The sequence below is a fragment of the Sceloporus occidentalis genome, unplaced genomic scaffold (genome assembly GCF_023333645.1).
Source record: "Sceloporus occidentalis isolate IW3139 unplaced genomic scaffold, rSceOcc1.0.p SCAF_4, whole genome shotgun sequence".
Classification (NCBI taxonomy): domain Eukaryota; kingdom Metazoa; phylum Chordata; class Lepidosauria; order Squamata; family Phrynosomatidae; genus Sceloporus; species Sceloporus occidentalis.
In genome coordinates this window covers 111,905,688-111,919,131 of record NW_028316984.1, presented here as the reverse complement: position 1 = coordinate 111,919,131, position 13,444 = coordinate 111,905,688, and the positions used below count along the sequence as shown (strand labels likewise).

The 13,444-nt window shown below is 38.9% G+C and overlaps 1 protein-coding gene across 2 annotated transcripts in view; it reads left to right on the top strand.

Moving 5' to 3' along the window:
• The window catches only part of ELP4 (elongator acetyltransferase complex subunit 4), a 221,588-nt gene extending 209,175 nt beyond the window's left edge, over positions 1–12,413 (top strand). For both annotated transcript variants that reach the window (XM_089521299.1, XM_089521298.1), the window contains one exon: positions 12,118–12,413. In XM_089521299.1, the coding sequence (XP_089377425.1) occupies positions 12,118–12,249 (132 nt within the window). In that variant the 3' untranslated portion in view covers positions 12,250–12,413. The remainder of the gene's footprint in view (positions 1–12,117) is intronic.
• Positions 12,414–13,444: the final 1,031 nt, after the last annotated feature.

Here is a 13,444-nt window from a genome sequence, read left to right as displayed (position 1 = left end):
TCTAATGGAACGGGGGAGTTAGATCTTCCATCCTTCCTTAATGTGTATTTACCACAGTTGTAGTGGTACCTCTAAGAAATTTTATTCATGTTCCAAATATTGAGATAAAAGTCCGCCATAGCTTTGCTTTTTAATTTTTTCTGTTCCTACAGTAAAATATTTAAAAATAAAGAATTATAAAATCCTCCTTCCCAGTATAAATGTCAACACATGTTGTGGCAAAGCCCTCCTGTTATTGTGCACCTAGCTTTTTGAATAGAGAAGAGACTCTGTCTGATCTTGCACAAACTCCCTTGGAGTGTAGTGGAGTCTCCTTCCCTGGAGGTCTTTAAACAGAGGCTGGATGGCCATCTGTTGGGGATGCTTTGATTGGGAGTTCCTGCATAGCAGAGGGTTGGACTGGATGGTCCTTGTGGTCTTATCCAACTCTATGATTCAATGATTCTATGATTTGTTTTACCCAGAAGTAAATGCAACTGAATTTAATAGCACTTTCTCCAAAAAAAAGTCTGTATTAGATTTTATCCCAAGCTCTGTATCAGGTGGATGGTTTTTAAAAGTTCTTTTCTCATGGTGGACATGGCCTACTTTCTTGACAACTCTCCTTTATTCCTTTCTTTCCTTTCAAAATATGGTACCTGTTTGAAATGAGCTACAAAGACACAGAATAGGTTTGTTTTCAGCTTAATCCTAATGAGAAGTGGTCGTATTGCACTACATACTTTAAATTTATTTGTTTAAAAGCAATATACCTAAAACTTGATTACAGAGTAACTGATGTTTTGATAGTTATAGAATTCATTTCTTATTTCTGAATAGAATAGTACCTCAGTGCTGGTACAACTCAGATGTCCTATAATCATGGTTTGCAAACTGTGTGCCAATCTCAGGCATCAGTGTGCAAAGGGATCTTGTAGTACCTTTGAAACTCAAAAGTGCTACAAGATCTCTGCACACTGATCCCCCAAACTACAGTACCATGGCTATGTCTTTGAGTCTCGGGAATATAAGCTCTCTCCTCTTTCTTCCTTTCCTTCTATTGTCATCCTTTGTATGATTAAATATGGATGTGCACTAATGGTGCTGTGTTTACAGTTCTGAAATACATATGGACATGATCCTATGAGTCATAGGACTACAGCATGGTAATGCAATTAAGCCCATAGAAACCAAACAAATCCCCCCCACCATAAAAATGAATTAGGCTGTGAGTATACAAGGTGAAATATGAAAATCACTATAATGGGATAATGTGACAACCCGTGGTTTTTTTTTTCATATTGCCCTCGGGCATCCCAGTGGCAAAACTCTATGGGCTCATAGTACTGGTACTGGTAGTATGATAACTGATGTAATGGCCTTTGGGTAGACCCATCCCATTGGGACAGATGTGACTTAAAAATAACACTGCTATAAACTAAATCAGAATATAGTTCTGTCCATAGTCACAGTTCTATAGATATTAAAGTTCTGTGAAAGAAGATGAAGTCAGACACCCAGCAAAACCAATGAAAATATTTCCATAGACTTTAATGGTAGGTCATTGGCACCCTTTGAAATTGTAGGGCACTGCATACATTGAAATTAACCTTTCACAAACTCTCACATATGCTTCATATCAGATCCACTGGGAATGCTTTGATTAGTGTTCAAAATATATGAGCTACGTGCAATGGATTATATTTTATTGATGTTGTATTTATTAATAAAATTTATTTACTTTATAAACATCACATCTGTGTTGTAGAATGTATAGTTTCTTTGATCAATCAAGACAGCATTCAGAGTCGTGAATTTTAGATTATATGTAAGTATGGGCCTGAACAGACAGGCCAAAATAAAACTGCTTTGGGCCATCTTGGAAGTGTGATGTTTAAATGACACATGCGTTCTAAGAGGCCAGAAGCTGCACCAAAGCCATGCTCCAGTCCTAAGGCCCTATGTCTTATTGTACCCTATGTGGAATAGATGTTCAGGAAAAAGTAGGCTTCAAAACGTTTTAAGTGTGTTGATTCTAGTATGTCCTGGGTAAAACCATCCAATACGCTGATACATTATTTAATTAGCAGGCAGATAGCATAATGAATAAAATCAACAAATTCTGTACTGTGGAACAAATTTTATAGGAAACAATTATATTGCTGAGATTAAGATCAGAGAGAACATTTTTGCTTTTTATCAGAGAGCAGTCTACTAAATAGGGTTGCCATAAGACTCAGTTAACTGTATTTTAGCCTGATTCTAGGTATTTTAACCCCAGGACCCATTTGGACAGTTAGCTGTTCAAGATTTTAGGCTTTCTTTTTTAAAGGGTTAAGCTTCTAGCCCTTCTGGAAGTGGAGATGGTCTCCCCCCCCCCCCCCAAAAAAAAAAAAAAAAAGCACCCTCATAGCCTTGGGTGAAACCAGACTCTTACTGCCTTGGAGTAAAATTGCAGTGGCAGGAGGAAATCTTAGGCTTCATCTGCACTGCAGAAATAATACAGTTTGACACCGCGTTAACTGCCATGGCCCAGTGCTATGGAATTCTGGAAATTATATTTTGTTGTAGCACCAGAGCTTTCTAACAGAGGTTAAATTTCACAAATCTACAGTTCCCAGAATTCGATAGCATTTAGTCATGCCAGTTAAAGTGGTGGCAAACTGGATATTTCTATAGGGGGGATGCGCCCTCAGTCTCTGCAAAGAGGAAAAGGTGAATGTTTTATTTTTTTCCTTGGAGAGCCACCACTAAACAGTACTAAAAGATAACAGTCGTTACTTGGTCTCCAGAAATATGTAGGTTATGTTTTATTTTTCCCAGGCTTCTTGTGAGCTGAACTGGGTGCTTTGAAACTTGTGATTGATTAAGTTGTGTTAGTCTGTTATTGGAAAAATGACTGAACTTATAATAATCTGAGCATTAACACGTTTCTGTGAAATCATCAATCACTGATGGCCCTGGCCCAAGCTGTCCTGCTGTCTGAAGTGGAAGCAGAGGTGCCATGCCCACCAAATTCGCCAGTCAAAGAACAGGTGGAAGAGATGTAACAAACCATAAGAATTCTGCGCAAAGCATTTCTATTCCAGATGTCACATCCACTGAATTAACCAGTTGCACAAGACTAAGTGGGAGTAATGCAAGAAGCCACAAAAATTCCACAGCAATACACCTTCTTGTATCAATACCAGGCAAAACATCTGTATTCACACACACACAAAAATAATGGCCTGGAATGCCAACTTTCTGGATAGTCATGCTCGCCAACATATTTATTTAATTGATTTATTTAAGTTATATCACCAGCACAAGACTTTGCCAGTCCTGCAAGATTAAATGGCAATGATTTTGCAGAAACAACCTTTTTATATCTATTAATAAAAAACACATATTCCAGAAAGTTGCCTGAAACACCACCTTTCAGGGAACCATGTCCACCAATTCCACCAGAATTTGATTTGGGCACAACAAAGTGGTTCCTGTCAAATTTTTGTGGCTTCTTGTGGCATCTCTCCCACCTATTCTTATACTGCTGGGGAATTTTGGGGGTGTGACTATCAAAATAGTTTGTGTTCTGGACTAGTTTTTTTTTAATGTGAGGTTATTTCTTTTCTTTTGTCTTTGTGTGTTCACTGATATAGCTTTAGAGATGAAAGGGGAAAACAGAGGTAATACTATATTTAGAAATGCATGGCTCCAGGAGGCACAGTTTCTCATTTAAGGAACTAAAAAATTGGGATCTTGAGTGAGATCTGTGGGGCCTAGTTGGTAGAGACATGAAGCCCATGGGTGACATTTTGCTACTTTGTAATCTAGAGAAGGGGTAGGTAAAATGCAGTCTGGAGATCATATGCAACCCCAAAGACTATGTTTATGGCCCGCAACCATTTCATATTCTCCAAGTTTGCCATTTTTGTCCAAAAAAAGAAAAGAAAGAAAAAGGCTGAGTTGCCTGTCCTGCAGGAATTCATCTTTAAAGTTGCAGTGAGACCCTCCACTGAGTTGAGTCTAAACCCCATGGACAATCTGTCCATGGCATCAGAATTCTAGAAAGTTGATCCACATCCAAATTACCATCATCTCATCCAGCACAGAAACCTAGGTTGTAAATATGGTCTGCCTGGGGCAGTCTCATGGTTGTCATGGAGGACATGAAATCTTTAGCCATTCTTGTTAATGTGGTCTCAGCACAAATTGTGAAATCCTCCATCACAACAAGATGGAAGGAACTTCATCATCACCAGGAAGACCAAGTCAGACAGCCCAGGAAGAGTGACTGTTGAGAGGGGGGAGGGGGTATGTGGTACACCAACAGATTTCCTTTTCATATATAACATTCAAACCCAGCACACTATAGGACAGAGCATTTGGTGAGGGAAACACAATAGACTTCCTGCCCACCTAATTTTACTTGCTGCTAACAAGTGGACAAGCACCTCACTCCCAAACAAGGAGACTAGCTCTTGCCCTCATGCCATCACTGAAGCAGCGCTCCAAAGGAGTGACCACCTTTGGTGTTGCCCTCTTTGGCAGCAGCCCTGTCACCAGCAGGGACACTGTCAGAGACAGCCTGCTATAAGAAATAGACAGGTGGTAAATATAGTTAGTTACCCAGCACCTGGCCCGGTATACGTAAAGGCTTTTGTGGGGATCAGAATAGATGTCTAACAGAGAGGCACAAGTCCACCACAAGAGAAACAGTGGCAAGCTTTCTTCTTTGGTTTTGCTTCTCCCTCTGTGCTGATTCATCTCAGGCTGCCAGCTTATCTCTTTCTAGTGGACTTCTAATCCCTTTCTAATGGTCTTCTATTTTCAAATGCATATTGTAGATTCATGTTTCTGAATTCCCCTTGCTTGGTATTTCCTGCCAAATGACACACCCTTGTTTAAACATGTAGTTTAACAAAATAAATGTTATATATTGTCATGATCATTTTTTAAAAAAATATAACCACCACATTGATCAACATCAGGATTGTAGAGGTAAAGTTAGTTCATGTATCCGGTGCTGCAATGTTCAGCCATGTCACATCTTCAGAGATGGGAAATTTTGTCAGAATTGTGTCATGGCGCAAAATGATTTCAAAATTATCCTCTTTGCTGGATTTCTTCCATGAGTTCTGCTAAGTCATACAGCCACAAAATACCTGTTTAGTATAATGTGCATTGAAAACCTTTGGTTCATCTTAGATGCTTAATACTGGTATCTCCATGTGTGGCTATAGAACTAGATACTACAGTTTGCATTACCATGATGACTACATTTAAAGCTGCCACAATTCGATAAATTGCAGTAGTCATGTTCTACACGGAGGTATCATTACATTCAACTGATACTTCTATACAAACTTATTAAAATACAAGGTCAGCTGCACCCCTGTGTTGGCAAATGATCACACGGGAGCATCTGAATTAGTCTTAATCTTGCTTCCTTCTAAAAATATCTGTATTTGTAAAGCCATTCCTACAAATAGCTTGTGTGTGTAGGTGGGTGGGTGGGTGGGAAAGAGGGAGGGAGAAGGGGAAAAAAGCATCAACAGCACTGAAGATAGATGTACACTTACTCATATACACATACACACATTTTACCTGACAGCAGGCTCTGTCACTCTTAAGTGACCAAGAATATATAGTAACACAGCTTATTTTTTTCAGTATCAAAAGTGCTACAAGATCCCTTTGCACACTAGTAGCACAATAATATGACTGCTGGGGAGGAAGTGCATGTGGCTTCTGAACCCCACACTTGTGGCCCCTGATGCTTCATTGGTGACTACCACCACCACCACCACCACCTCATTTTACAGTTGTTGTGTTTAATTTCAGGTGATGGTTTTCACCTTTAGTTTAGCTGCACACCTGTGTACCTCATTTTAAAAGGCAGTGTTAATTTGTAAAGAATTTGGATCTCCCACCCAACCACCTCAGAACCTAGAAACCTACAGAAATATATAACAGGGTTTATGTGCTAAAAATCCTGCCAAACTGAAGGCTGGAAGTAATGTGATGTCACTTCCAGTAAGCCCAAATGTGATAGTGTGGTCTGTGGGTGAAAAAACTGACCCCTGCACAGTTGGCCATACCGTTCCAAAACATAGTGGTAACTTGTAAAGAAGGATTTGGAGTGATAATGTTGAAAAATTCCATTCCCCAAATCTTAGATTATGGTAGACAATTAAGCCTAGTTTTATGAAGAAATGAAGGGTGGGGGTAGTAAATATGAGGAAGAGCCAAAATGAATGGAATGATGGAGGACTAACAAGAGGTCCTCTGAATGTGGCCAGTTCAAACCTCGGCAATCTGTCCCTTCTCAAGCAACATGCTGTGTCAGGAAGAAGAATGAGAAAGGGAAAGAAGCAGAGAGAAAAAGAGAAGAGGAGGGGGAGGAGGAGGAGAAGGATTGCAGAAAATAAAAAGAGGGTGGCTGTATGCCTATTTGGCTTCATCACCATCACCAGCTGCCATCAGCATGCATCTCAAAACAGATTACTCCTGAGGGAAACCAGCTTTTGACAGAAAAAAGCTCCCCAACCCTGCCTTTGCTGCTGTTTTCCCATTGTTGTTCATCAACCTTTCCATCAAGCAGCACACACAAAACTTCACTGTGTACTATCTCTTGGGGTGACTGGATAGTCATTCAGACAACTGAACAGTCTCCTGATGATGGTGGTACTGATAAAGGCTCTAGAGATGATAAAAACAAAAGTTGTAAATTCCCCAGTTGGTAGGTGTCACTAACAGCTGAGATGTAGTTTAATTATATATGGTAAGATTGTCCATCTACTTCTTGTCTGATTATTTTGTTAACATGATAAAATATATGAAGTTAAAATGTCATCATATCCTAGCAACTTAGCCAGTCCTTTTCCGTCATATCTTATTCACCCACACTATGGTCTTCTGCCTGAGATAATGTAAACTTCTTGATCATATTTCTTCCATCAGTCATATCTTCTTTCAAAATATTCAGAGTGCCTCTTCCAAATCCTTTCTATTGCTCTTTCCCTTTATCTGTTTGCTTATTTGTATTCTGTCTTTTAATATCAAACACTTCCACATACCCCTGTTGTATAAATATGCAATATAAAATTCATAATAAATTTGAAACTGTAACACTGCATAACAGAATTAATAAATAACAAGAACAGTAGATCATACATAAAAATTAGCCCAGTAAAAATAGTAAATTGCCACAACCCCATATTATATATTATCCTAATAAAATCCTCACTGATGAGAAGGCAGCTAAAACTGTTTAAAGGCTTGCCATGTTTAGGGCTTTAACAACAGTACATGTGAAAGAATTTAGTAGTCTTAGGAGCTTTTCACTTTGGCCAATAAGTTGGCTTACCTCTTCTGGCTTCAATTCTGAATCTGAGATGCCTCTGGATGTTATCATAGCTAAATTACCACTGATCTATACAGGATGCCACCGCCCAGATGCATCCTGGGTCAAAGCCTTGCTCAGCCAGGCAATTTTTTAAGTTGAAAGCTCCCCAACTTCAAAAAAGTGTAGGTTGACCAAGGTGGCATCCCAAGGTAGCAGCATTCCGTGTAGATTGGTGGCAATTTAACTATGATAAAATCCAGGGGCATCCTGGATCCAGAATTGAAGCCAGAAGAGGTAAGCCAGCTTATTGGTCAAAGTTCCTTAGTAAACCACAAGCTGAGCATGAGTCCACAGTGTGATGCAGCAGCTGAAAAAGCCAATGAGATTCTGGACTGCATCAATAGACGTATAGTGTCTAGATTGAGAGAATTAATAGTATCACACTATTCTTCTTTGGTCAGACACCTGGAATATTGTGTTCAGTTCTGAGCACCACAATTCAAAAGCAATATTGACAAGCTGGAATGTGTCAGAAGAGAGCAACCAAAATGTATAAGATCTGGAAACCATGTCCTGTGAGGAGCGGCTTAGGGAGCTGGGTAGATTTTGGCTGGAAAAGCTTGTTTTCTGCTGCTTCAGAGGCTAGAAAACGGAAGAATGGATTCAAGGTACAGAAAAGAGATTCCATAATGAACATTAAGAAAAATGCCCTGATGGTTTGACAGTGGAAAACACTGCCTTGGAAAGTGGTGGAGTCTCCTTCATTGGAGCTTTTTAAACAGAGACTGGATAGCCATCTGTTGGTAATGTTTTGGTTGTGTATTCCTGCGTGGCAGAATGGGATTGGGATGGCCCTTCAGGTCTCTTCCAACTTTATGAATCTATTATTCTATTTCATCTGGAACTAAGGGACTGTACAAGCAGCCCCTAAGGGATGGAGGAGCCCTGGTGGTGCAGTGGCCTGTACTGCCTGTACTGCAGCTACTCACTCAAAACCATAAAGTTGCAAATTCAGTACCAGCAAAAGGACTCAAGCTCAACTCAGGCTTGCATCCTTCCGAGATCACTAAAATGAGTACCCAGATGGTTGGGGGCAATTAGCTTACAGTTGTAAACCGCTTAGACAATGTTAGTTCAGTATGAAGCAGTATATAAATGAAGATGTTTGTTTGTTTGTTTGTTTGTTTGTTTGTTTGTTTGTTTTGGTGTGATGCCGCCCCTTTCCTAGCCAGATCAGGGCCATGGCAACCACAAGCCACGGCCCCTATCTGGCCTTCCCAGGGCGTGATAGCCGCAGTGCTGCGGCTATACAGCACTCCTTTGGCACTGCGTCATATTGACACAGCGCTGGAGGAGCACCATGATGCCACACACCATGTGGACTGGCATGCGGCATCACTGCGCCCTGGGAGGCGGAGTTGGGGCATGCGTCATGCAGATGCAACATCCCAACTCTGCCCCTAGGCCAGCCTTAATAGCTGGTCTGAAGAGCCCCTAACTTCCACAAGTATGAGACCATGAAGAGAAGGTCCTTTCCATCATGCCATCAACCTTATTTGTTGTTGTTAGCTGCCCTTGATTTGGTTCTGACTCATGGCGACCCTGTGTATGAGACATCTACAAGAATCCCTATCCTCCACTGCCCTGCCCAGATTCTTCAAGCCCATGCCCACAACCCCCCTGTTTGAGTCTATACATCTGGTTTTTAGTCTTCCTCTCTTTCTTCTACCCTCTACCTTTCCTAGCATTATTGTTTTTTCTAGTGATCCGTGCCTTCCCATTATGTGACCAAAGTACGATAGTCTCAACTTTATCATCTTTGCTTCCAAGGAGAGCCCTGGTCTGATCTGTTCAAAAACCCATTTGTTTGTCTTCTTGGTTGTCCATAGTATCCTAAGTACTCTTCTCCAGCACCACATTTCAGATTAGTTGATTTTCCTTCTGTCTGCTTCCTTCACTATCCAGCTCTCACTTCCAAACATGGTAATTGGGAATACAACGGCCTGAACAATTCTGACTTTAGTGCTCAGTTGTATGTCTTTGCTCTTCAGTATCTTTTCTAGTTCTTTCATAGCTGCCCTTCCCATTCCTAGTCTTCTTCTTATTTCTTGACTGCAGCTGCCATTCTGGGAAATCTTTCATGAAAGATATGGGAATTCTTTAACTTCCTCATTGTCTAGAATGAATGTGTGTATTTCTTTTGCTGTCATTACTTTTGTTTTCTTTATGTTCAGCATTTTCACTTTCATCTTTGACCTTCCTGTTCCAATTCCTGAATGTCTTCTGCTAATATTATGGTGCCATCTGCATATCTTAGGTTGTTAATGTTGCTTCCTTCTATCTTCAGTCCTTCTTTTTCTGATTCTAAGGGACTCTACAGATAGGCAGGTGCCGCCCCTAGCCCCAGATCGACGCCACAGCACCCACATGCTGCAGCACCGATCCGGCCTCTGTAGAAGAAGATTTCATATTTAATTATATGTCGTGTGAGGAAGTATTTCCATTTATATGTGCTGTATCTCCCACTTACTCCCACTATTCACCTTCATTGGATTCTTGTCATAAAGCTAGAATGCTAGAGACTTAATATCCACTTTCTCTGCACAGTGTATGAAATCCTGGTTTTCATGCTTTTAGACATATTAGCATTTGATTATGCCCTTTCCTCCTTTCTTCTCAGCTCCTTCCCATGCCAGTCTTCATGTCTTTTGCCACACTAGAGAATAGCTTTCCGCTTTTTCACACTTTCCTTCCTTCCCTGTTTTGAAGACAGTTCTTGGGATTATTTTCTTTAATAAAACCTGGAATACTCTTGCAGTCTCTTTTCTTTTCTTCCTGTATCTTTATGGCTCTTTCTGTCCTGTTCATCCCTCCACATGTCAAATCCATAAGCTCTCTAGCAACCATTTTGTTTTTCTGTTGCTGATGTGGTCTTTTAAGCATAGGCTGTTTCATTCCTGCTCAGAGCCCAAAGCACTCTTGGTGCTAAATAAATGCATAATAGTAGGGTTATCAGTGTAGCTGTAGCCCTTCATGGGAGAAAAATAGAAAGCAACAATCTACAAATGGGTAAATGGTTTCATCAGACATCAAGCCACATCCCACTATAGACCTGGAGATGTTAGAGTGGCTTGAAATACTACATGACAACCTTAAGGGCCTCAGATTGCAAACATTCACTGCAGAGTTGCAGCCCAAGAAGTGTTAGTAGAAGCATGTGCCAGTACTACTTCAATGAATGATTTTGGGTTCCAAACTATCTAAATACTTTTAGCCCAATTCATCCTGATAGGAATGCAATGGAGATTATTAATATTATCTGTTTCAAACAGGAATTTAAAACTTTAACTTACTGTTGCCCGAAACAGAGAGGCCAATCGCTACTGGAGCGACCAGAGGTCACTCCTTGCCACCCATCTGCTTTTCCCTTGATAATGGAAAGCTCTGTAGGCTAGCCCTATAGAAGAGAAAAAACAAAATAGTTTCAGTTTTAGCTAAAATGTAATAAATACGGTGGTCTCTCTGAAGAGTTCTTCAATAGTTCTTGGCTATTTTATTTAATATTCATAATTTATTTTTGTGCATAATATATGCTGTTACTCTCATTCAAAGAGGTATTGTGGGCATTAATGCTTTCCCTTAAGTAATTTGCCAATAAGTCAAATCATGATTTCTCTTTGAAAGTCCCCTAAATTTTCCAAGTGGCTTGTCACATCAAGACACATGAGTCCATATCATTTTGACCATATAGAACTGGTTGATAGAAAGTTTGGATTCCACTGTGTATATTCATTTTTATATTATTGATGTAGGGATATTTTTAATATTGTTACTCAAAGAAAGGTGGGAGGCTAAGCCTCTGGTACACATATAAATTCAGGAAATCTGAGGTTTTATCAAAGAACTGCTTTGGTTTATGCAAAAGGCTTTTACTCACCCAACTGTGGATTTTTTCTTCAGCAAAAATTGCTGGTTTTGAAACAATTTGTTATTGTATGGTGTAGGGGCAGAGATACTTTCTGAACAAACAGGTCCAAGCAGTGGAACCCAATACATGTCTTCTCAGAACAGTTCTGTTCAGTGGATCTTATTCTCAGGAATGTGGGTGTAGGATTTAAACTGTAATCCACACTCCTCTACAAATTATTAGAAAATAAGCCCCATTTAACACTAGGGATGCAGCAGCACTACAGAAATAATCCAGTTTGACACCACTCTAACTGACATGGATTAATGTTATGGAATTCTAGCATTTGTAGTTCTGTGAAATATATAGCCTTAACTGTCAGAGAGCTCTGATGCAACAACAAACTACAAATCCCAGGATTCCAAAGCATTGAGACATAGCAGTTAAAGTCGTGTCAAACTAGATTATTTCTGCAGTGTAGATGCAGTATAGTTTGTACTATATCTAATACTTCATTTCTAAACACATTTTCTGGGAGTAAGTGCCATTGGACATAATAGTTCTTGCTTCTTAGTAGACATACTAAGGCTTTCACTGTAAAACTCCCCCTTGTTTTCTGGAACTTGTATTTGGACTCTCAAAGTACTCATGAGAAAAGTTGCATCTGATTTCAAAAACACAATATTATGTAGAGGAATATATGAAACATACAAGACAATAATATCTGAAAAAAACATCTTAATAGGTGTTTGTGATATTGTAATGACTATTCTTGTCAAGGAATAGCTGTTGAAATTTGCATTATCTATGAACAAATTAATTACAATTTTGCTTTCTCTTCTCTCTTTTCTCCTCCCCCCCCCCCGCCCCCCGCTTCACCTTCCAAAATCCCCTGCCATAGCAATTGCATTTGCCTCCAGACTTGTCAGACACAGTGAGCCGCACAAGCAAACAGGATCTGGCAGAACCCACCAAATTGCTGAGCTCAGGATGTAGTGCAATGGCCATAGGCAAGAAGCACCTGGACTTCTAGAGATTTCTACTTAGCAGGTTCACTCCGAATTGTATGACACTCTAATTATGACTGATAATGACTTACGTAAATATTTTTCTTAAAGATTATGACCCAGTAATTCTTTTAAAGGAAACAGCTAAAAAGCTGTGAGCCTTATTTTTGGATTTTTTATGCTGTTTTGAATGTAGTGTTTTGTATTGTTTTGCTTTGTTTTTGCATAGGAAAGATACATCCTATACTCTTCAGTAATTTGAAAATCTAATGTAGATTGCTATTTTGAAAAGTCATATTTTCTGTTACTCTCAGTTTCCCTATTGTTATTAAAATTCAAGATAATTAGTGAACAAAGAACAATAACATTGTATATGCTTAACAACACTCATATATTGTATGTTTAATAGAATTGTTGTATTTTTATATTTGCATTGTGAATAATAAATAAACTACATTCTTATCATGGGTTATTTTGATGTCAAACCTTTATTACACTAGAAAAATCTATTCAAATCAAAATATGATCAATTATTTTAAACAATAAGTAAGCAATTAAATTACTATGCTAGGATATCTTTTACACTAATATCTTATTATTAGTAATACAAAAAATAATGTTAAAATATATTAAAGACAATTAGTTTGCCTTATTGGCTGATAAATATATTAAACTGCTTTACCAAATGTAGACAAAGATATTTTTGTGTAGTTCAAAACAGTAGTCCCAAACAACTGAAGTCAGCACTATGAAATTATGTCAACAGACATTATTCAAGACTGAAATTCAAACTGACAGCTACATTAATGCTTGAAAACTGAGGGAGTGCATTGGAGCTTGGGGAAGAGATATCATGGAAAGAAGTCTACAGTGCAGCAGAAAATAAATCCAATTCAATATTTCAAACTGTTGTGTATATACTATTTATAAATGTATGAATATTTCTCATCTAGGTGATGTGTGTGTGTGTGTGTGTGTGTGTGCAGTAAGATTTGCATATTTGTATAAAACTAACATACAGACTAGATGAGCAGAAGGATATCAAAGGGTAGTTTTCAAGTGAGACCTGCAAGTTACTTTTTTAAAAATAACAACAACAAAAATAATGACAAATAAATAATTAATAATAATACAGTACATTTTTTATTTGTATCCTGCCTCTCTATCAAAGATAATTGAGCCCTGGGTTTAGGGCAATAACAGTACTATGTACAATTATTC